This window comes from Pristis pectinata, chromosome 18 (genome assembly GCF_009764475.1).
Source record: "Pristis pectinata isolate sPriPec2 chromosome 18, sPriPec2.1.pri, whole genome shotgun sequence".
NCBI classification, from domain to species: Eukaryota; Metazoa; Chordata; class Chondrichthyes; order Rhinopristiformes; family Pristidae; genus Pristis; species Pristis pectinata.
The window spans coordinates 2,432,060-2,457,417 of NC_067422.1; the positions used below are offsets into that span (position 1 = coordinate 2,432,060).

Here is a 25,358-nt window from a genome sequence, read left to right on the forward strand (position 1 = left end):
AGATAAGATATCTTTATTAGTCACACGTACATCGAAACACACAATGAAATGCATCTTTTGCATAGAGTGTCCTGGGGGCAGCCGGCAAGTGTCGCCATGCTTCTGGCGCCAACATAGCACGCCCACAACTTCCAAACCCGCACATCTTTGGAATGTGGGAGGAAACCAGAGCACCCGGAGGAAACCCACACAGACACGGGGAGAACGTACAAACTCCTTACAGACAGCGGCGGGAATTGAACCTGGGTCGCTGGTGCTGTAATAGCATTACGCTCACCACTACACTACCTTGCCTGCCCCCTACTAAGTCGGGTGTGCTGGAGGTTGTATCCCCTCTCAGTGAGTGGGTAGTCTGAAGTCACCACGATACTCTGAGATAACCCAGTGGTTTATGATGCACACCCTCTGCCCTCACGCCGGCACCGTGCACCCTGTCTCAGCCCCTCACCCCTTCATCCACTAACTGCGCCACCTCCTGCATCACTAGGAGGACAGTCAGATCCCTGCCCCCACTTACACTCATTCCATGAGATCATCACTGCCCTGCCCCCCATCACTCCCCCAGCACCACTCTCACATCTCCAGAAAGAGAGAGAGAGAGGAGTACCACCAACCTGCGGTCACTGTTGTGATACAGGAGACATGGTAGAAGATACAGGAGCCTGAGGGCATGTACCACCAGACTCAAGGACTGCTTCTATCCTGCGGTGATAAGACTATTGAACGGTCCCCTTATACGATGAGATGGACTCTGACCTCACCATCTACCTTGTTGTGACCTTGCACCTTACTGCACTGCACTTTCTCTGTAGATGTGACACTTTACTCTGTACTGTTATTGTTTTTACCTGTACTACATCAATGCACTCTGTACTAACTCAATGTAACTGCACTGTGTAATGAATTGACCTGTACGAACGGTGTGCAAGACAAGTTTTTCACTGTACCTTGGTACAACTGATAATAATAAACCAATACCAATTCCAATACCAGTCTTTGCACAGCAGGATCCCACAGCACACCAGTAATGACTGGGTAATGCAGCGATGTTAGCAGGTTAGTGCTCATCTTCAATGTGTCTCCCTGGGATCTTTCCCGCCTCCCTGAGAGAGCAGACAGGTCTACCGTCTCATCTAGAGGATGGCACCTCTGGCAATGCAGCTGCTCCCCAACACTGCAGGGGTGGGGAGGGGAAGGGGCCAGCCAGTCCATGGCCGCTCGAATCCTCGCTGACTGACGGATTGTGCGATGCCCCACCGTGTCGCCAAATGTTGCAGGTGGCAATGTTGGCTTTAGAGACGTGAGCAATTTTCACCTTACCTTCCAGAGGTAACTCAATAATAATTTGTGTCACGCGTCTAATGCAACTGAGTCTCCAACTTTTGCAACTTTTAGGAGTTACAAACAGACATTTCTAATTTAACATATGTATGAATAATAATGAGGATAATTAACATAGTTTAATATGCAGTTGAGCACAATAACTGGGCTCCAAGGGGCTGCACACAAGATGTGGAGGTTTGTTAAGGACTGGTATAAGTTTTCTTTTCTGCTAATTAGCACAGCTTGGGAGATGGAAATGATTGCCAGTTACCTTAATTCATCAACCAGAGGCCACCATTCCACTAACTCCACGCTGGGCACTTGTCTCACACACACTGGACCGCCCTTGTATTACACCACAACTCAGCCCTCCCTCCTCAGGACCATCTCCGAGAATCAGGGGCGTTCTGTGCTGTCTCTCTGAAAGACCTCTGCCATCGCTCCCTCTGTCCTGCCCTTGCCCCCAGGGTCTGCACATATCCTCTCAGGTGCCCCCTCCCCCTTAAACTTTCCTTTAAATCTGCCTCCACCCCCCTTCTGTGTGAGAAGAATCTCAATGTATTTCCCTGGACTCCTTAGCAATTGTCCTCAATCCCTGTCGGACCCTCCACTGCTGAACCACCTTCTCCTTGTTTATTCTTCCAAAACCCTATGGTTAGTGAGTGGCTCAATTAAATCTCCGCCATCCTTCATCCACTTCTTAAACCATATTCCTCTGAAGAGAGTTGGACAAGCTTCCGAAGGATAACAGGACTGTAGGGACATTGAGTGACATTGGGTGCAGGCCACGACTTGATGGGTCGAATGGCCTCCTCCATTCACCCCATGAGTCCTGGTCTCTCAGTCCACCTGGGGAGGATTCAATGGCTCCTGACAGAGAGAGGAGAGGAGACAGCAGGCAGACACAAGAGACCACAGATGCTGGAATCGGGAGGGAGACGAATAAGTTGACGTTTCGGGTCTCGAACCAAAACATCAACCATCCCTCTGCCTCCACAGATGCTGCTCGGACCCGAGTTCCTCCAGCAGTTTGTCCTTTGCTGGAGAGAGCAGAGGGGCTTGGGTCTAACATCTTGTCAGAAGGATGGCCCTCCAGAACTGCAGCTGACTCCCATCGCTGCACGGGTGGGAGAGAAGGGAGTGAGCAGCCTGGGGCTCTTGTCCTCAAACACCAACTCCCTCAGTGCGGGGACCAGGCAGTGGCCGTCCTGACTGCTTGTGTCTCCCCCCTCCCCCTGGTGCTCAGTGTTGTAGTACAAACCCACCCCCTTCCCATTTGCAGCGCCAACTCTCCACTCCCTGTAGCCGCTGCCCGACCACACTGCGTTTCCGGTTTCAGATGCGGAGTTGGGACCTTTCCCCTCGCAGGTCTCTGTTCTTTGCGGGGGTGCATTCTGACAGAGCCCACGCCTGCCCCAGGGGCCTCAGTGTCCCTCTCACGCTGCACTTCGCAGAAGTGACGCGCATTTTAACCACAGGCTGGTGAAGAAGGTATTCGGCTCCCTTGCCTCATCGGTCAGGGCGCCGAGTACAATGGCCGGAATGGTGTGTCACAGCCGTACAGGTTGTTGGTGGGACTGCACATGGAGGACTGAGTGTCGTTCTGGTTGCCCCAGGACAGGAAGGGTGTCACTGAGCTGGAGAGGGGGCAGGAAATGTTCACGGGGACGTTCCCGGGACTGGAGGGCTGGAGTTCTAAGGAGAGACTGGACAGGCTGGGACTGTTTCCCTGGAGCAAAGGAGGCTGAGGGGTGACCTGATGGAGGTTTATACAATCATTAGGGGCATAGAAATAATGGATGATCACAGTCTTTTCCCCAGGGTAGGGGAGTCTAAAACTAGAGGGCACAGGTTTAAGGTGAGGGGGAGAGATTTAAAGGGGACCTCTGGGGCAACTTTCCCACGGAGTGTGGAGGATGTGTGGAAAGAGCTGCCAGAGGAAGTGGATGAAGCAGTGTTTAAGACACATTTGGACAGGTACATGGATAGGAAAGGTTTAAAGGGATATGGGCCAAACGCGGGCAAATGGGACTGGCTCAGGCAGACAACTTGGTCGGCCTGGACTAGTTGGGCCAAAGGGCCTGTTTCCATGCTACGTGACTCTATGACTCTCACACATGCTTGGCAAGATCCCACAAGTATTGGCAAGGGGCCTGAATGGTCCATTGGCGAGACCAGCCTGTAACTGCTGTTGGTGGGATCTTTCTGTGCATCACTGCCAGGACCACACTTCAGACGTACCTGGAGTAAGTCTGTCGACTGAGGTTGAAACTCGTAGAACAGAACCAGGGTGGCACAGTGGGTAGTGCTGCTCCCTCACAGCACCTGAGACCCGGTTCAGTCCCAACCTCCAGCGCTGTCTGTGTGGAGTTTGCACGTTCTCCCTGTGACTGCATGGGTTTCCCCCCACATCCCAAAGACATGCAGGTCGGTGGGTTCATTGGCCACTGTAAATGTCCCCCTGTGTGTAGGTGAGGGGTAGAATTTGGGGAGAGCTGAAGGGAATGTTGGGGAGAATAAAATGGGATTAGTGAGAACAGGTACTTTTTGGTAAGTACAGACCTGATGGGCCGAAGGGCCTGTTTCTCTGTGACTTTACAGTGCTTGCTTCGGGAGTCTGGTGTCTGGCATGCTGAGAATGTCGCAAAAAAATGAGCTGCTGGGGGAGCTCAGCGGGACGGGCAGCATCTGTGGAGGGAGATGGACAGTGGACGTCTCGGCCCGAGACCCTTCATCTGCCAGTGTTAGGAAAAGCTCCTCAGAGGCTCCCTTGTTACAGAAGGGATTGAGTTCTTGGGAGAGCAGGGTTGGTTAGACAAGGGAGTGAGTCCCTGAGAGGACAGTTTAATTGAAACATTCAATAGATGGAGGGCTTCACAAAGTAAATGGGGAGAGATTATTGGCAGTGGCTGGTTTCGGAGAAAGAGCAGTAGAGATATTGGATTAGTTCCACCGGTGCAGTGAGGAGAGTGGGGGATATATTTTCACTCAAAGAATAATTGGAGCTTGGAATAGATTTCCCCAGAAGGAAGGCTGAACTTGAGTTATTCACACCATTTAAGGGTGGATTAGTCACACTGAAGGAACAATATTGAAAGGCACACAATGATTCAGCCGAAGAGTGTGCAGCTTCACACACATTCTGAAGGTTCGGCAACCTTCTAAGTACAATCCACAGAAGTGTGCAGTTGGTGGTTTAACTGGATGTCACCCTCTGCAGACTCCCTGCCCCAGCTCAGTGGTGAGCTGAGGAGGGGTCAGTGAGGTGGTGGAGCAGGCTGTGGACATTCACTAAATGGGGACATGGTGATAGATCCAAGAAAGTGAAACTGAAGATATGATGGGAGTGAAGAGCATCTGTTGGGTGTGGAAGGACATACAATGGGTGGGGAGCAACACAAACCCATTGGGGGGACTCAGTGGGCCAGGCAGCATCTGTAGAGGGAAATGAACAGTTGACATCTTGGGTTGATGTACTACAGGTAAAGGATCCCAAACCAAAGTGCTGACTCCACAGATGCTGCCTGGCCCGTTGAGGTCTCCTGTGCTTTGTTGCTCCAGGTTCCAACATCTGTCTGTGTTTCCAATGGGTGGGGAGAGTGTCCATGATGTCAAAGAGTAATTTAGCACAGAAACAGGCCCTTCATCCCAACTCGTCCATGCTGACTAAGGTGCCCTCCTGAACTAGTCCTGTTTGGCCTATATCCCTCTAAACCTTCCCTACATATTCTGCCACACTCCTGATTAGCACCTCGTACATGGTTGAAAGGCCTTGAGGTGCCAGGAGGATAATCACTCACTGCAGGATCCCCAACCTCTGACCTGCTCTTAAGGCCACAGTATCTATGTAGCCGGCCCAGTTGAGTTTCTGGTCAGTGTAGCCCCCAAGGTGTTGATGGTGGGGGAGCTGGCCATGGGAATGCTACTGAATGTCAAGGGTAGATGATAGCTGATTGCCTGCCCCTCTTCTGGGGTTACATCTGTGTCCCTGGAGAAGGAGCACGCAGTGTCCATGGGTACACTGGGAGCTTTCTGGGACCAGTGGGCACCCCAGGGTCTCAAGTGTGTTCTGGATAGTGATGACTGTTGTAATTTGAAACTATTGACTGAGCAGTGTGAATTATGGAATACTGTAGTATTGTAATTGTGTGATCATCACTGAATAAACCTCCTTTGGAAAAGGGGAGGTGATTGGACTCTCCCCTGTTGGAAGTGGTCATCGCTTGGCAGTCATGTTAGGGAGCTGTTTGCCATTTATCAGTCCAGGTCTTGCTGTCTGCAGGGGTGACGTACACATTCTGAGGAGCAGGAATTGGGTAAAGGAAGGTCACGGCGAACCCTGCTGCAGATGGCCAGGCCTAGGGTACTACCCTGAGGAACTCTTACAGTGATACCTCAGAACTGCGATCATCACAGCCACTCTGGTGTGGTTCTTGAATCATTATGGTCCATCTCTGAAAATGCTTCATCTTCTTCATTTTAATTATCAGCACATTGGACCTTGCCTTAGCGGAGAATTCCTGTCTTGTCGAAACGTATCAATTTGTCTCCCCTGATGCCTGTCACTGAACCAGCCAGTCAGTCTGGGCGTGATCAATGGGGAAGCAGACTCATAATGAAAGAAGCTAGACACCAGCAAAGTTAAAAATCAATGTTGCTGTGATCCGGATACAGTCTATTAGTGTGAAACTGCAAATAATATAGTTATTTCCCCCACGCACAACTCAAATTTTACAGGGCAATGTAATCAATTCCAATAACATTGTGTGTAATAGAGCTGTCAGCTCAGGTACTGGATATGAATCATTAATTCTCATCTGAGGTTGCTGCCATGACATCTGTGGCTTCCATAAACTAGACGGGGATCATCGGACGGCGAGCAGTGGAGCCCGCAATCTGTTGCGACGCTGAGACCTTCCAGTGCGGTCCTGGTTGGTGGTGTTAGAGGGTTGTGGGCTCAGTACAAGATCTGTGCTGGTGCTGCAATGCAGTGTTGCGGGTCTGCTGTGAGGAATGCGATGAGGAGAGGCTCTCTTTTGTTGGTACTGGGGTGGTTAAATTACAGAACCATCGATCCAGTAACAGGAGTTCAAATCCCACTGTGGTGACCGGGGAATTTAATTCAAGTAATTAAGTAAAACATGGAATTTTTCAGAAACTTGGTCTTGGGATGGTAACCAGGAAATTCCGAGGTGGTTGTAAAACCTTTCGCTAATAGGGAGGGAGATCTGTACGTCCTCCGGTAGTCCAACTCTGAACTGGGTGTGCAAGCCTGTGTCTTTGTGTTCTGGTCTGTACATGACCCAATCCCACTGGTTGACTGGCCCTTGGGTTGGTGGGGGGGGGGGGGGGGGAGGGATGACCACTCTGCACATCCCATGATACAAATTTAAAGAAAGGTGAATGTAAATGATCCCATTATACTCATATCGGGAAGATTCCCCCTAACATCCTCAGCAATATTCCAGACCAGATATTCCAGCTGTTAGCACACTGCTGTTTGTGGGAGCTTGCTGTATTTGATGTTTCCCACATTAACAGTAACTATACTTCAAAAAGTACCTCACTGTAATGTGCTCTGGGACACTGAAATGTTAAACTTTTATTTTCTGTTGATAAAGTTAAGAAAAACTCTTACAGTGTCACAGAGGCAAACACCTACAGGTTGAGGGATGGAAAATTGCAAATATCACACTCTTGTTCAAAAACTACAGACCAACCAGTGTATCCCCAGGGGCTGGGAAAGGTTCTAGGAACAATAAACAGACAGAATTAGCAGTCGTTTGGAGAAGTGTGGATTGATTAAAAAAATAAGCAAGCATGTGTTGTCAATGACAGACCCTGTGTGACGAAGTGGAGTGTTTCTGATGAAGTAACTGTGAGGGTTGATGGGGTAAATGCAGTGGGTGAGGTGCATCTGAACATCCAACAGGCGCCATGCCATCAGCAATGAAAGGTTCTGAGGTGCCTGGATGGACAACCGGCTGAGTGACAGGAAACAGCGGTGGTTGCTGGCTGTGTACTAGGCTGGAGGGGAGTGCATTGTGGAGTGATCGGCACTGGGACCACGCTTTTGTTAATATATGTTCGTGACTTGGATGGTCAGGGCACAAGTTCCAAACCTGTAAAAGCAACTTGGAGGAGTAAACTGTGAGGACAGGAGGAGAGTTCAGGAGGGACGGACAGGTCGGTGTGGGGCTGAGAGATGGGAAGCGTTACATTCTGGTGGCCAGTATGAGAAGTGGCAACATAAACTGGAGGGCACGACTGCTGTGCGGGAACAGAGTTCAGGGGATGTTTGTGCAACAGGTCAGGTGACGGCAGGTTAAGAAAGTGGTTTGATTTGGTACAAAGGTTCCTGGGCCTTGTAACCCAGAGCAAGGAAATTAGGTGAACCTTTATGTCATTGTTCCAAGTGCTGGTTCTCGATTCTGCCCCTTGTCCCCATTGATGGGGCCTTGTTGCGCAGCACATGGTTTCCATGCACTACTATTTGCCTGGTGACACACACCTGAGTGCCATCAGGAGACTAGTATAAGAACGCTGGTTTCACAAACACTGCCAGATTATTGGTCTATCTCTGGGTGTACTTTGTCTCCTGGCTGCTTAGAGCTGACAACTCTTAAGCAGTCCTGGTTTTGCTGTTTCTCCTAGAGAACCCTGTTTCCATATTGGGACTCTCTCAGAGCCCTGAGGCAAGATTCCTTCTGTTCACTGTTCTGCGCTTGGTTCCGAAGAAGCATCCTGACTCCAGTCTCACACCAGTGTTCTGCGTTGGGGTTCTCTGTGATCTTGCTCTTCATGTGACATTGTGACACTTTATAAAGAATTGCAGATGCTGGAAATCTGAAGTCAAAACAGGGAATACTGGAGACACTCAGCAGGTCAGGCATCATCTGTGGGAAGTCAATATTTCATGTTGAAAACCCTTCATCACAACTAGAAAAGTGAAAAAACAAATGTTATCTCTGTGGAAAGACCAAAGGGAATGTCTGTGACAGGCCTGATATAAAAACAGAAAATGCTGGAAACACTCAGCAGGTCAGGCAGCGTCTGTAGGGAAAGAAACAATTAATCTACTGAAGGAACTCAGTGGGTGGAGAGGCATCTGTGGGGGAGAGGAATTGTTGACGTTTTGGGTCAATACACTGCATCAGGACAATTCCTTCTCCCGACCCTCACCCCCAAGATGCTGCTCAACCCACTGAGCTCCTCCAGCAGACTGTTTGTTGCTCCAGATTCCAGCGTCTGTGGTCTCCAGAAAATGTTTCAGGTTTGTGCCCCTTCACCAGGATGGAGGCCAAGACAATATGGGGAACGCAGATACACTTGGTTTACAGGAGAGGGGAGAAAACCACAGACAATGTGGGAACTGTGCGACAGAGAACACGGCAAATGTCGGAAATCAGAGACAAGAGAGTGTTGGGAATACCCAGCGAATTCGGCTACACCAATGGAGAGAGAGAGAAACATATTATAGGATTGGCTGGTTATCTGAAATGATTGAATTCAATATTGAGCCCCAGGTACAGCAACGTTTCACCTGGAAGGTGAGGTCCCATTCCTCAAGTTTGTGTTGGGCTCGGAACAGTGCAGGAGGTCAGAGACAGAGGTCAGACAGCAGTAGGGTGGGGAATTAATGTGAGGAGACTGGAACTCAGGGTGAGCCCACAAGCTGACTAATTGGAATTGGTTTATTATTGTTACTTGTACTGAGGTACAGTGAAAAACTTGTCTTGCATGCCAATCGTACAGATCAATTCATTACACAGTGCATTGAGGTAGTTCAGGTAAAACAATAACAGAATGCAGAATAAAGTGTCACAGCTACAGAGAAAGTGCAGTGCAGGCAGACAATAAGGTGCAAGGCCATAACGAGGTAGATTGCGAGGTCAAGAATCCATCTTATCGTACTAGGGAACCATTCAATAGTCTTACAACTGGGATAGTAGCTGTCCTTGAGCCTGGTGGTATGTGCTTTCAGACTTTTGTATCTTCTGCCTGATGGGAGAGGGGAGAAGAGAGAATGTCCAGGGTGGGTGGGGTCTTTGATTATGTTGGGTGCTTTACTGAGGCAGCGAGAAGTGTAGACAGTCCACGGAGGGGAGGCTGGTTTCCGTGATGTGCTGAACTGTGTCCACAACTCTCTACAGTTTCTTGTGGTCCCGGGCAGAGCAGTTGCTGTACCAAGCCATGATGCATCCAGATAGGATGCTTTCTGTGGTGCATCAATAACTGGGTGTGAGCACAACAACAGTGCCCTCCAAGGCTGTGGGCAGATTGGTTTAATCTTGTCAAAGCTGAAGTGAGCCAGAGTCCTCGCTGCGGCCACAGGAGAGAAACCCTCGAGGCTGCTGTAGTGAGCCCTGGGTTCACTGAGTCAACGGGCAGAATGTTAATCTGTCACCAAGGACAGATCAGACAACTGCAGCATCCCAGGCTGCCAGTAATGGCTGTTGGGTATGGTTACAATCCAGTAGCAATCAGTGCCTGTGATCTGACGGGTTGGCAGAACCTATGCAAGGGGCTGAATGGCCTTTTGCTATTCCCCTCAGTGTTGCCAGTGCTGTATCATCCTGGACCTGTTGACAAACTCACTATCCAGGGTAAAACATGTTGGACAAATTTGCTTGAATCCTTTGAGGGTGTGACAGGGAGAGTTGATAGAGGGGACCTGTAGATGTAGTGTATTGAGGTTTCCAAAGGACATTTGACAAGATTCCACATAAAAGGCTGATGCATAAGTTAAAAGCCCATGGTATTGGAGGAAGGTGAGGTAGCATGGATTGAAAACCAGCTCTCACATAGAAAACATGGTTGGGGTAAATGTGTCCGATTCAGGCTGAAGGGGATGTAACTGGTGGAGTACCCCAGGGATCGGTTCTTGGCCCTCAGTTCCTCAGTTGTTCACTGTTTACATTAATCACCTGCAGGAGAGAACAAAATGTAAAGTTTCCAAGTTTGCAGATGACATGGAAATAGGTGGAAGGGTGTGTTGTGATGGGGACAGTGTGATTCTGCAATGGGATATTGAGTGAGTGAAAACCAGGCAAGTGGAGTTTAATGTGGGGAAGTGTGAGGTCATGCACTTGGGTAAAAGGAGTCAGAAGGCGGGTTACTATCTAAGTGGAGAGAGACTGCAAATGAGTGAATTTCAGCGGGATCGCGGTGTTCTAGTGCATGAATCACATAATGTTAGCTGGTAGGTCCAACAAGTCATTCAGAAGGTAAAAGCTGTATTGTCTTTTATTGCGAAGGGGTTGGGGTTTGAGAATAGGGAGGTTTTGTTGCAGTTGTACAGGGTGTTGGTGAGGCCACGCCTGGAGTACTGTGCACAGTTCTGGTAGGAGACAGTAACACTGGAGCTGTCCAATGGAGATTCAACAGGCTTATTCCTGGGAGAGAGGGTTGTCCTATCGAGAGAGGCTGGACAGGTGGGGTCTGTACTCCTTGGAGTTTAGAAGAATGAGGGGTGACTTTATTGGAAAATAAAGATCCTGAGGAGTGTTGACAGGGTAGATGTTGAGATGTTTCCACTGGTGGGAGAGTCACAGATAAGGGGACAGAACTACAAGGTAAGGGGCTGGTCATTTGAAAATGAGGTTTGTAAAAACTTCTTTCAGAGGGGGGTGGATCTCTGGAATTCCCTGTCCCTGAGGGGGCTGGAGGCCGGAGCACTGGAGGTACAAGGTGGCGAGAGATAAAGGCAAAGATCAAAGAACTGAGGGTTATGGGGAGCTGGCACAGAAAAGGAGTTGAGGCCGGCATGGATCAGCCATGATCATAGTCGTACAGCATAGAAACAGGCCCTTCGGCCCATCCAGTCCATGCCAACCTGATCTGCCTGGTCCCATCTACCTGCACCCAGACCATATCCCTCCAAACCCCTCCCATCCATGTACCTATTCCAAACCTCTCTTAAATGTTACAATTGAACTCACATCCACCACTTCTGCTGGCAGCTCGTTCCACACTTGCACCACCCCTGAGTGAAGAAGTTTCCCCTCGGATTCCCCTTAAATATTTCACCTTTCACCCTACATCTCTGGTTCTAGTCTCACCCAACCTGAGGGGAAAAAGCCTGCATGCATTCACCCTATCTATACCCCTCAACTTTGTATACTTCTTTAAGATCTCCCCTCATTCTCCAGGGAATAAAGTCCTAACCTATTCAGCCTTTCCCTTTAACTCAGGTCCTCAAGTCCCAGCAACATCCTTTTACATTTCCTCTGCACTCTTTCAAGCTTATTGATATCTTTCTGTAGGTAGGTGACCAGAACTGTACACAATACTCTAAATTTGGCCTCACCAATGTCTTGTACAACTTCAACATAACATTCCAACTCCTGTACTCAATGCCCTGATTTATGAAGGCCAAAGTGCCAAAAGCTCTTTACGACCCTACCTACCTGTGACACCACTTTCAGGAAACTGTGGATCTCTATTCCCAGGTCCCCCTGTTCTACCGCACACCTCAGAGCCCTACCATTCCCTGTGCAAGTCTTACCCTGGTTTGTCCTCCCACAGTACATCACCTCACACTCGTCTGCATTAAATTCCATCAGCCATTTTTCAGTCCATTTTCTGAGCTGATCAAGATCACACTGCAAGATTTGATAGCCTTCCTCGCTGTCCACTGCACCCCTGATCTTGATGTCATCTACAAATTTGCTGATCCAGTTTACCACATTATCATCTAAATCATTAATATAGATGATAAACAACAACGGACCCAGCACCGATCCCTGCGGCACACCACTAGTCACAGGCCTCCAGTCACAGAGACAACCATCTACGACCACTCTCTGGTTTCTCCCGCTAAGTCAATGTTGAATCCAATTGGCTACATCATCCTGAATGCCAAGCGACTTAACCTTCTGGAGCTCCCATGTGGGATTTGTCAAAGGCCTTGCTAAGGTCCACGTAGACAACATCCACTGCCTTCCCTTCATCAACCTTCCTGGTAACCTCCTCGAAAAACTCTATAAGATTGGTTAGACATGACCTGTCATGCACAAAGCCACGTTGACAATCCCTAATCAGGCCCTGTCTATCCAAATACTTGTATATCCTGTCCCTCAGAATACCTTCCAATAATTTATGCACAACTGACATCAGGTTCACCGACCTATAATTTCCTGGCTTCGAGCCTTTCTTGAACAACGGAACAACATTAGCTATCGTCCAGATCTCTGGCACCTCACCCGTGGCTAAGGACATTTTAAATATCTCTGCCAGGGCCCCTGCAATTTCTGCACTAGCCTCCCACAAGGTCCGAGGGGACACCTTGTCAGGCCCTGGGGATTTATCCACCTTCATTTGCCTTGACAGCCAGCACCTCCTTTTCTGTAATCTGGATACGGTCCATGACCTCACTACTATTTGCCTCAGTTCTATAGTCTCTGTGTCTGTCTCCAGTGTAAATACGGATGCAAAATATTCATTTAGGATCTCCCCCATCTCTCTCGGTTCCATACATAGATGACCACGCTGATCTTCAAGAGGACCAATTTTGTCCCTTGCTACCCTTTTGCTCTTAATACAGCTATAGAAACCCTTGGGATTCTCTTTCACCCCGTCTGCCAGAGCAACCTCATGTCCTCTTTTTGCTCTCCTGATTTCTCTCTTAAGTGTTCTCTTGCATTTCTTACACTCCTCGAGCACCTCATTTGATCATAACTGATCGATATATATACAGGAAGTCCCCGACTTACGAACCCCTGACTTATGAACGTCCGTACTTACAAACCGACCTTCATGGTCGGTTCGTAAGTGGGCCCAGCCCCTGATCCTACCATGGTGGCGGTACACCTTCTTTGGCCCAACTCCAGGCCAAGTGATCGTGTGCAGCCGGGGAACCCTGGGCCAAGTGCATGTGTGGCCGGGGCCATGCGCGGCCATGATCCCTGGGCCAAGTGCACGTGTGGCTGGGGCCATGTGCGGCCACGATCCCCGGGCCAAGTGCGCATGCGCGGACACTGTTCCGTGTTACACACAAAATCAGGTTACGAACAGTCTCAAAAACGGAACTCGTTTGTAACCCGGGGACTTAATCATAACATATACCTGACATGCACCTTCTTTTTCTTTACCAGGGCCTCAATATCCCTCGATAACCAAGGTTTCCTAAACCTGTTAGCCTTGCCTTTTACCCTCACAGGAATATACAGATTCTGTACTCTCAGTATTTCACTTTTGAAAGCCTCCTACTGACCAAGCATCTCTTTGCCGGAAAGCAGCCTATCCCAATCCACGCCTGCCAGATCCCTTCTGATGCCGTCAAAATTGGCCTTCCTCCAATTTAGAATCTCAACCTGAGGACCAGTCCTACCCTTCTCCATAATTATCTTGAAACTAATGGAATTAGATCCCAAGAGTTCCCCCACACACACTGCTGTCACCTGCCCTGTCTCATTCCCTAACAGGAGATCCAATTTTGATCTCTAGTTGGGACCTCTGTATATTGATTAAGGAAACTTTCCTGAACACATTTGACAAACTCCATCCCATCCAATCCCTTTACAGTATGGGAGTCCCATTCAAAATGTGGAAAGTTAAAATCACCTACTATCACAACCTTGATTTTCTCGCAACTGTCTGCTATCTCTCTACAAATTTGTTCCTCTAGATCCCGCTGACTATTGGGAGGTCGATAATATAGTCCCATTAACGTGGTCGTCCCTTTCTTGTTCCTCAGTTCCACCCATGTTGCCTCAGTAGATGAGCCCTCCAATATGTCCTTGCTGAGCACTGTCGTGACATTTCCGAGATGAGTAATGCCACCCCTCCCACTTTCATACCTCCGCCTCTATCGTGTCTAAAACATCGGAACCCCGGAACATTGAGCTGCCAGTCCTGCCCCTCCTGCAACCAAGTCTCACCAATGGCTACAACATCATAATTCCACGTGCCAGTCCAAGCTCTAAGTTCATCTGCCTTACCTACAATACTCCTCGCATTGAAATGGAATAGAATATTGAATGGTTTGAGGAGACGAGTGGCCTTCTCTTGTTGTCCTGTGCTCCGGTGCTCACCCACCCATGCAGGAGGGCCCGTACTGGAGGGCAGGTCTGAGTGTGGCTGCTCTTCACACATCCCTGCCTTTCAATGGTGCCTGCTCATCCATGCTCCCCTCAGTGCTCCTTGCGGGCAAGGAAGGGCAGTACAGAGCTGCTGCAATGTTGGAACACAGCGGACAATGACGGCACAGGAAGATCCCACCAGCAGCAGTGGAAAAGTGACCAGAGAATCACGGACGCGATTCTTATTTGAAGTGTCGCGTTGCCGGGTGTAGAGTCGCGTGTGTGTTTCGGTAGTATTAGTTTGCATTCTCTACCGTAGTATGTCGTTGCGTAGTTTCTTCTTTTCTGTATTAGATGTAGTATATTGACACTGGTTGTCTTTTGTAGTGCTTTTAGTGAATAAACGTTTATTATTAAAAAAAAGTGTCTGGGCGGCACACAGTGCAGCCCCTGTGCATCGCTGGTGGAGGGAACGAGTGTTTGCTGGGGTGGGGGTGTGGTGCTAATTGACTGGGCTGCTCTGCCCTGGACGGTGCTGAGCTTGGTGAGAGATGTTGGCTCCGCACTCATCACCGGCACTTGTTGGCGCTGGGGTCGGTGAAGTGAGCAGACATGACAGGGCCCTGGGGACACAGGAGGCTGCAGCTACTGGAAGCCTGTGGGGGGAGCTCACAGGGTCGAGCAGCGTCTGTGTGTGTTGGGTGGTGGGGGAGGAGGGACAGCTGACATTTTTGACCCAAAACTTTTGCTTCCTGACCCACTGAGATCCTCCAGGATCTTGGTTTTTGATGGCAGGGCCATGTCTTGCTGGCACTGGTGTATCACTGGCATAGATCCCTCAAGGTTGCCACACAGGTTGATAGGGTCGTTAAGAAGGCATATGGTGTGTTGGCCTTCATTAGTCAGGGTATTGAGTTCAAGAGCCACGAGATGATGTTGCAGCTCTATAGAAATCTGGTCAGACCACACTTGGAGTATTGTGTTCAGTTCTGGTCACCTCATTATAGAAAGGATGTGGAAGCTTTAGAGAGGGTGCAGAGGAGATTTACCAGGATGTTGCCTGGATTGGAGAGCATGTCTTATGAGGATAGGTTGAGTGAGCTAGGGCTCTTCTCTTTGGAGAGGAGAAGGATGAAGGGTGACTTGATAGAGGTGTACAAGATGATCGAGTAGACAGTCAGAGACTTTTTCCCAGGGTGACAATGGCTAACACGAGGGGACATAATTTTAAGGTGTTTGGAGGAAGGTATAAGGGGCATGTCAGGGGTAAGTTTTTTTACACGGAGAGTGGTGGGTGTGTGGAACGCACTGCCTGCAGAGGTTGTGGGGGCAGCTACATTAGAGACATTTAAGAGACTCTTAGATGGACACATGAATGATAGAAAAATAGGGGGCTATGTGGGAGGGAAGGGTTAGATAGATCTCAGAGCAGGATAAAATGTCGGCACAACATCGTGGGCTGAAGGGCCTGTACTGTGCTGTAGTGGTCTATGTTCTATCTGTGACTACCCCCTGAGGGACCTCATGGCTGTGAAGGGCGTTGGGAAGTCACCACAGAACTGCAGGTTTATTATATGTGGTGACCACCCCCGTCCCCTCACCCCCTCACTCCCTCAGGAAGGGACCCAATAGCCAGCACTGCTTCCCCCCACCCATGTCTCCCCAGAGCCAAATGACCGTTTAGAAGCAGGCCGGGGAACATGTAACGCTGTGTCCTGAGGTGGATCGGTTAACGTTAAGGCAATCTGTCAGGCTTGTTATCTGTTCAGAGGTGCCAGCCAATTGTTCAGTTAATAATGTTTTCTGGAAAGAACAACATAACATGACAACCACACTGCGTGATCATGTATGGGCAAGGCAGACTCAATGCAGGGATGATGGTGATGGTGTGCTGAACCCACCCTAATGGGATCCTGGCTGCACAGAGATTATCCCACACAACAGTTCATTACTGAATAACAGGAAATGTAAGCTCTATAAATGCAAGCTCTCTTTAAACCTACACAGGAGCTAATTACAGGCTGACTTCTAAATGGGGGTTTGGTGGGGGTGGGGGGTGGTTATGTATAAAATAACAAATATCCCAGAGTGGGTTACAAGCTGGGACCTAATCAAAAGGTTTGGGGGTTTATATATAAAAATGTATGAATTATGGTCAGGAATCAGCATTCAACTAGAGTCATAGAGCAATACAGCACAGATACAGGCCCTTCAGCCCAACCAGTCCATGCCGACCACGGTGCCCACCTAGCTAGTCCCAATTTCCTGTGATTGGCCCATATCCCTCCAAGCCCCGCCCCTCCATGTACCTATCCAAGTGCTGCTTAAATGTACTGTTGTACCTGCTTCACCCACTTCCTCTGGCAGCTCGTTCCACACACTCACCACCCTCTGCGTGAAAAAGTTGCCCCTCAGGTCCCTTTTAAATCTTTCCCCTCTCACCCTAAACCTATGCCCCCTAGTTTTGGGCTCCCCTACCCTGGGGAAAAGACTGTAACCGTCCGCCTTGTCTATGCCTCTCGTAATTATAAGGTCGTCCCTCATTCTCCTACGTTCCAAGGAATAAAGACCCAGCCTGGCCGACCTCTCCCTGCAACTCTAACTTGTTCCACCGATTAACGCAATTCTGGCTGTTCTAACTGTAATCTCAACTCATGCCGACCTCTGGCAACCTTTCTACCCCTGCCTTAAAAATATTCAGACGCTGTTTCCACTGCCCTTCCGAAGACTCTCGACCCTCTGGGAGAGAAGATATTTCACCACATCTCTGCCGTAATTGAGTGACCCCTTATTTTTAAACAGTGACCCCTAGTTCTAGATGCCCCCACGGGGAGGGAGAACATACTCTGCACACCCACCCTCAGGAACTCCTATGGTTCAATAAGGTCCCCCCTCACTCTGCTAAACTGCAGTGACTACAGATTGGGTCTATTCAATTGTTCCTCGTAAGACAACCCACCCATTCCAGGCATCAATATGGTAAACCCTCCCTGTACAGCTGCTAATACATTCATATTCTTTCTTAATTGAAGAGACCAGTGCGCTAGTAACTGAAGCATAGCCTCTCTATTCTGTGTTCAATTCCCCTCACAATAAACAATAACATTGTGTTTGCTTTCCTAATTACCTGCTTTATACCTGCATGCTCACCTTTTGCAACTCATGGACCAGGGCTCCCAGATCTCTGTCTCTCAGAGCTCTGTGAGCCCTCACCATCTAAATAAAACAATCTTTTAAATTCGTCCTGCCAAAACAACAATTTCTCATTTTTTCCACATTACCCTAGGGGGCTATGTGGGAGGGAAGGGTTAGATAGATATTAGAGCAGGATAAAATGTCGGCACAACATTGTGGGCCGAAGGGCCTGTACTGTGCTGTAGTGTTCTATGTACCCTCCATTTGCCAGGTCTCTGTCCACTCATTTAACCCAGCTCTATCCCTCTGTTACCATTTTCCCAGCTTTCTCACCTATCCCGTTACCTTCCCACCTCACTCTGCACCATCAGCAAATTAAATAACTGCACCTTCATCCAAACTACTTACATAAGCTGTCAAAAGTCGAGGCCTCAGAACCACCTCCTGTGACACAACGCTTGTTCCACCTTGCCAACCAGAAAAGGACACACTTACTGAATCTCTGTTGCCAACGTTCCACCCACACCAGAACCTCCGACACCATAAGTTTCAATTTCCCACAATGTCCTCTGGTGTGGCACCTGATCAAATGTCTTCTGGAAATCCATGAACAGTACGTTTATCCACAGGACGTTGTTTTTTCAATAAATTGGTCAAACATGACGTCCCTTTCACAAAACCATGTTGGCTTTGCCTGATTACTTTAAATTACATCTTAGAGTCATAGAGTCATAGAGTCACAGAGTAACACAGCATAGAAACAGGCCCTTCAGCCCAACTTGTCCATGTCAGCCATGGTGCCCACCAAGCTAGTCCCATTTGCCTGCATTTGGCCCATATCCATCTGAACCCCTCCTATCCATGGACTTATCCTTATATCTTTTGAATGTTGTTATTGTACCTGCCTCAACAACTTTCTCTGGTAGTTCATTCCTTATACGCACCACCCTCTGTGTGAAGAAGTTCCCCCTCAGGTCCCTTTTAAATCTGTCCCCTCTCACCTTAAACCCATGCCCTCTAGTTCCCCTAGAATATGTGCATTCTATGCCCCTTAAATACCAGCTTCTCACATCTTCCCTGTGATGGATGTTAACTAATCTGTAGTTTTCCGTTTTACTGTTCCCCTCCCTTGTTGAATAAAGGAGATACGTTATCAGATTTGTGGGAGCAAGTTACAGGCTGAAATTTAGTTAAAGGGTCCTGGAGAATTATATATAGAATAACAGATCCCCAGGAGTGAGATACAGGTTGGAATATAATCAGTGGGCTTGGAGGGTTTATACATAAGATAACAGTTCCCTGGGAATTAGTTATAGGCTGTAATCTAATCAAGGGGTTTGGGGATTTATAAATTGAATTACAGACACCCAGGATTGGGTTAAACGTTGGGATCTAATTGAATGTTTTGGGGATTTATATATTGAATAAAGGACATCGAGGAGTGGGTTACAGCAAGAATCTGATTGAGGGGTTTGCAGAATCTGTATATGGAATAACAGAGAACCAGCGGTGAGTTGCTGGCTGGAGTTATTGACAGGACCAAGGGTTTTATCTTAAAGAACTGATATCTGGGTCCTGAGTTAAAGGCTGGAAGCCAGTTGAGATTTTCATAATTCCCTCTGCAGTTGATTTTAACACATGGTATGTCCCTCAGGACTCAACACTGCATTGGAGAATTTCAGATAACCAGCCTTCCCAGTTTGTGTTATGAATGGCCACTTCTGATGAAAGGTCATCACACCTCTCGTCTATTTCCGGCACTCCCCGCAGAGTTCCATGTCTCAGTGTTTTCTCCCTCTCTCCCATGTCAAGACAGATCAGCTGCAATTGAGGAGCCTTCCCCACCCACCCACCTCTCAGCTGACACCACCATCCCTGGTGTAACTGTCTCTCTGGGTCCACCCTATCACAGGTGTCCCCTTCGCACTCACCCCCCCCCCCCACAGGACACTGTAATTAAAACATGTTTGATTTCCGACTTCACCAAGTTCTGACTTGAAACGCCAGCTCTCCCCCTCCACAGACGCTGCCTGACCTGCTGAGTGTTTCCAGCATTCTCTGTTTTTATTTCAGATTTCCAGCATCTGGAGTTTTTTTGGCTATTGATTTAAGAACTCTCATCCTTTCTGCCGTCACCTCTGCTTTTGCAGACAGCAGCAGTTACTGATTGCTTTGCCATTCTCCTGACACCGCATTGAATAAGACAAATATTAATATTAATGCGGCCTCATTTATTTGGGGAATCAGAGATTATTAAAAAACGGTTGTTACATTGAATGAAAGTGATGGAAAATCTCTGCATTCACATCGCTCTCCGTCCTCTGCAGAGTCACCCAATTATCGAGACTAAATCCTATCTGTGCTGTATCTTCCCCTGTGCTCTACGCCTCAACTAGTAGCTACATCTTACTCAGTAATTCCCTCTGATTGGTGTCATGATGACAAGGAAGGCTTTTTGCACTGGTGTTTGTGACAGTTTCAGGTGCATTTTTATTCTGGTTTAAGGCCGCTGGGTGGGTGTCAGCGGAGACCGATTCCCACTGCGGAACGTGGAAAGGTGAGAGAGGCAGACATTCCAGGAGATGGAGCATCCCTGAGATTCCGTGCAGAGACTCGGCTCCTTGTAGTTGAAGTGTCGATAATGTCCTGATTCATTTACAAGCCACTCACTGCTATACTGTGCACTTTGCAGGCTGCACACACTGCATTGTGCAGTTCACTAACATAAGGTGGTCGGTAACCCAATATCAGGCGATAAGATAAGATATCTCTATTAGTCACATGTACATTGACACACACAGTGAAATGCATCTCTTGCGTAGAGTGTTCTGGGGGCAGCCCGCAAGTGTTGCCATGCTTCCGGCGCCAACATAGCACGCCCACAACTTCCTAACCCGTACGTCTTTGGAAAGTGGGAGGAAACCAGAGCACCCGGAGGAACCCTCACAGACACGGGGAGAACGTACAAACTCCATACAGACAGCGGCTGGAATTGAACCCAGGTCGCTGGCGCTGTAATAGCGTTACACTAACTGCTACACTACCGTGCCTGCCCACAATAATCTTAGTCAATGCAGTACTCAGGGGGTGTTCAAGTACTGCAGGGTCCAAGGTCTCGTCTTTTGGATAAGACTGCTCTGTCAGCTCAATGTTTAAGATCCCAAGCCACAGTTTTGGAGGAGAGAAATTGAGTTCTAATGTCCAGGGACAATACTTATCCTTCATGTTGATCTTGCTGTGTGTAAACTGTCTGCGTTATTAACATTCAAAAATTCAATGGTGGTTCCAAGAGTGTGCAAGGTGCTATAGAAATGCAATTCTTTCTTACTTGCAACATACTTACTGTATACATCACACTGTACTGCATGTTTAATGTACTGTAAACTACTTACTGTTGTACTCTGTAGCACAGTGCTCTGGGAGGTAGCATGTAAAATACAGTGTAATTTAACACTGCAATATGTAATACTGTAACAGAACACTAACACTGTTGTTTGTAATTCTGTAACATAAAACATAACTTCTACACTGTAACATTGTCCTGAAACACTGCCAGCTGTTCTGGATATTACAATGTGTTGCACACTAATCGCGCTGCTTCAGTGAGCTGTGCACTGTTATGAATTAAACCAAATTCCAATACGGTTCTGTTTTGTTTTCCAGCTCAGCACAACTCGCACAAGATCAACGAAGGATGGTGGGCGTACAAAGAGGTGGTGCAAGGAAGCTTCGTTCCTGGTGAGTGCAGGTCACAGCAGTATGTCTCCGTGTGAAGCCACAGAGCCTCGGGACTGTGTCTGTTCTTTGTCTCAGTGAGTCACTCTTGCCTTTGAGGCGGATGTTTTCAAACCCCACAACAGAGACTTCAGCACAAACTGTAGCCCAGCTCCCCGCTGCAGTACTGAGGGAGCACAGCATTGCCAGAGGGAGCGTCCATCAGATGTAAGATGAGACTGTGACCCCCCCTCTGCCCCCTCTGCACTCACACATCCCACAGCCCCTATCTTCACAATTCTTCCCAGGTTACATTGGGAGTTTTGGAATTGGTTTATTATTGTCACTTGTACCGAGGTACAGTGAAAAACTTGTCTTGCATACCGATCGTACAGGTCAATTCATTACACAGTGCATTGAGGTAGTACAAGGGAAAACAATAACAGAATGCAGAATAAAGTGTCACAGCTACAGAGAAAGTGCAGTGCAGGTAGACAATAAGGTTCAAGGTCATAACGAGGTAGATTGTGAGGTCAAGAGTCCATCTTATCGTACTAGGGGACCATTCAATAGTCTTATAACAGTGGGATAGAAGCTGTCCTTGAGCCTGGTGGTACGTGCTTTCAGGCTTTTGTATCTTCTGCCCGATGGGAGGGGGGAGAAGAGGGAATGACCAGGGTGGGAGGGGTCTTTGATTATGTCGGCTGCTTTCCCAAGGCAGCGAGAAGTATAGACAGAGTCCATGGAGGAGAGGCTGGTTTCCGTGATGTGCTGGGCTGTGTCCACATCTCTCTGCAGTTTCTTACAGTCCCAGGCAGAGCAGTTGCCGTACCAAGCGTGATGCATCCCGATAGAATGTTTTCTGTGGTGCATCGATAAAAATCGGTGAGGGTCAAAGGGGACATTGGTATTGGTATTGGTTTATTATTGTCACTTGTACCGAGGTACAGTGAAAAACTTGTCTTGCATACTGACTGTACAGATCAACTCTTTCTCTGTTCCTGTGAACTGTTCATAACCCGAACAGCTTGCAATTCGGAACTGCAGCCACGAACCCAGCTCCCACCCGACAGATGATCCTTGCGGCCCCACAGCAGCCGACAAATCCCTCCCACCAGTCTGCCGAACACTCGTCTGTATGAATGGGCAGCACATAGGTCAGCCCTTTATAAGCTGGGGAGGGTGTGCAGTTCTCCCCAGAGTCCTGAGGCCAATATTTGACCCTCACCTCACATCACCTGAATGGACAACCTGGCCTCGGTCACAGTGACAATTCTGGGAGCTTTTTGTACACAGACGGGCTGTTGTGTTTTCAGTAGCACACACTGGATCTGCAGCAGTAAACTATTCAGTGGCTTTAGCACGGTGAAGAGAGGTGAAAGTTGCTTGAGAAATGCAAGTCTTTGTGTCAGAGGGCAGGTGGACATAGCTTCTTCAGTCAGCGGGTCAGACAGCTCCAGGACTTCGATCTGAGACACACACCCTGGTTCCCTTTCCCCACTGAGTGTTCCCAGTGTCTTCTGTTTTTGTTTCAGATTTCCAGCATTTGCAGCTCCTTCCATTTTCAGAGCGCCCCATTAACTTGTTCAGCCACAGGGCAGATTTATTAGCCCATGCAGTAAAGGGTCATTAGGAGGTTAATTGTACATTTCCCCTAGTGTAGGGAGGTGGGTGGTAGGTGGATTAGGGGTGAGTGCTGGGCATGTCAGAGAGAATAGAACCATAGAACACTACAACACAGAAAACAGGCCATTCGGCCCTTCTAGTCTATGCCAAAACATTATTCTGCTAGTCCCATTTACCTGCACCCAGTCCATAACCCTCCAGACCTCTCCCATGTATCTATCCAATTTATTCTTAAAACTCAAGAGTGAGCCTGCATTTACTATATCAGATGGCAGCCTGTTCCATACTCCCACCACTCTTTGAGTGAAGAAGTTCCCCCTAATGTTCCCCCTAAACCTTTCCCCTTTCACCCTAAAGCCATGTCCTCTCGTACTTATCTCTCCTAATCTAGACGGAAAGAGCCTACTCGCATTTACTCTGTCTATACCCCTCATAATTTTGTAAACCTCTATCAAATCTCCCCTCATTCTTCTGCGCTCCAAGGAATAAAGTCCTAACCTGTTCAATAGTTGCAGGAAAATGTTGGGGGAATGGGATTGATGGAGTCAGCATTGACTTATTGGGCCAAATGGCCTCATGTTGTGGCAAAGATGTGGCAAAGCTGTTTCCCATGGTAGGGGAGTCTAGTACAAGAGGGCACGACTTCAGGATTGAGGGGCGCCCATTCAGAACAGAGAAATTTCTTTAGCCAGAGGGTGGTGAATCTGTGGAATTTGTTGCCACGGGCAACTGTGGAGGCAAAGTCATTGGGTGTATTTAAGGCAGAGATTGATAGGGATCTGAGTAACCAGGGCATCAAAGGTTATGGTGAGAAGGCGGGGGAGTGGGGCTGAATGGGAGAATGGATCTGCTCATGATAGAATGGCGGAGCAGACTCGATGGGCCGAATGGCCGACTTCTGCTCCTTTGTCTCATGGTCTTATGTTATGTTGTAAAGAGTTCTGATAAAAGTTGTCTAACCAAGGAGTGCAGATGGTCAGGATGTGAAATGGCAAGGAAAGTCCCCTATTACTGAATATCAAGCATGACTTAGCTCAAAGCGTTCTTGCCCCTGTGGCTGGTGACTGATGTTAAGTCCCACCCCACAGGTGTAAGAGAGGTCGGGGTTGCAGTGCAGTGCTGAGGCTGGACAGTTGGGGGCAGAATTGGAGGAGTACAGAGATCTTGGAGGGCTGGAGGGGAACACAAGAGGCAGTGGGTGAGTCACAACAAGCTTAGGGCACAGAAGGAGGTCTTTTAGCCCATCGTGTCCATGCCGAGCAAGAATGGACTTTGGGTTAGTTCCCCTTCCCAATTCTTGGCGTGTGGTTCTGCGGGTGCCAGGGACTGTCTGTGTGTGAGAGTCTCTGCTTCCACTGCTCTCTCAGGCGATGGGTTCCAGACCCTATCCACCCACCCACTGAGTGAAATAATTTCCCATCCCCCTTTGTTATACCCCTCCTGTAGTCCAGTGACCACAAGTGCACACAGCACCCTGCCACCAGTGCTGTTCCCAGCACACAGACTCCCTGCTCTTGTGTGGTGGTGAGACTCTGAAGGAATTTTAGAAGATAGATTCACTTGGTTTTGCGTTCAGTCTTTCCTGTAAAGTACGGTCTTGATGTGAACAGCAATGGTGGTGCCACTGAGGCATCCTGCAAACAAGACACACTCGATCTCTCTTTCTCTCCCTTATTCACTGGAAAGGAGGAGGATGAGAGGAGACATGATAGAGGTATATAACATATTGAGAGGAATAGATAGAGTAGACAGTCAGCGCCTCCTTCCCGGGGCACCAATGCTCAAGACAAGAGGACATGGCGTTAAGGTTATGGGTGGGAGGTTCAGGGGAGATGTCAGGGGAAGGTTTTTCACCCAGAGAGTGGTTGGTGCATGGAATGCACTGCCTGGGGTGGTGGTGGAGGCAGGTACATTGGACAGGTTCAAGAGTTTGTTGGATAGGCACATGGAGGAGTGTGGGATGGGGGGATATGCGGGAGGAAGGGGTTAGATAGTGTGAGGGTGGTTTGATGGACGGCACAACATGGTGGGCCGAAGGGCCTGTTTTGTGCTGTATGGTTCTATGGTTCTATGGTTTTTGGTTTATTCTCAGATCTGCTGCTTATTTCCAGAACATTCTGTGCACTGACTGACTGCATCTTGTTGCATTGTCCATCCTGATTAAACGAGCCCTTCTTCCTCAGACAACCAATCCGGGGGGGGTTGTCAGCCCTGTGTTTCAGCTAAGGGGGGGGTGGTTGGGGGACAGGGGTTGCCCAGTGCCCAGGTAATGATCCCCACGTCAGTGATCTGTCAGCAATGGCAGGAGCTGGACTGCACGTGGACTTCTGCCCACATCTTGTGAGAGCTGGGATTTTACAGCTTTGTATTTCTTCTGTGAGTAGTCCCTGAAAATGCTCGGTTTATGGCTGGATATTGTGATTAGCACTGTGACGTCACCCTGTGCTGGGCAGGTATGGCAGGGTGCCAGTGGACCGGGTGTGGTTTGAGACAAGAAAGTTGACCAGGTCAAGGGAAGAATTCCTTGAAATAATACAG

The 25,358-nt window shown here is 48.5% G+C and overlaps 1 protein-coding gene across 1 annotated transcript in view; it reads left to right on the top strand.

Annotated features, from left to right (window-relative positions):
- Window positions 1-25,358, top strand: part of ca10a (carbonic anhydrase Xa) — a 187,789-nt gene that overhangs the window by 13,694 nt on the left and 148,737 nt on the right. Inside the window, exon 2 of the mRNA XM_052033203.1 lies at window positions 21,144-21,218. Within this exon, the coding sequence (XP_051889163.1) occupies window positions 21,144-21,218 (75 nt within the window). The remainder of the gene's footprint in view (window positions 1-21,143; window positions 21,219-25,358) is intronic.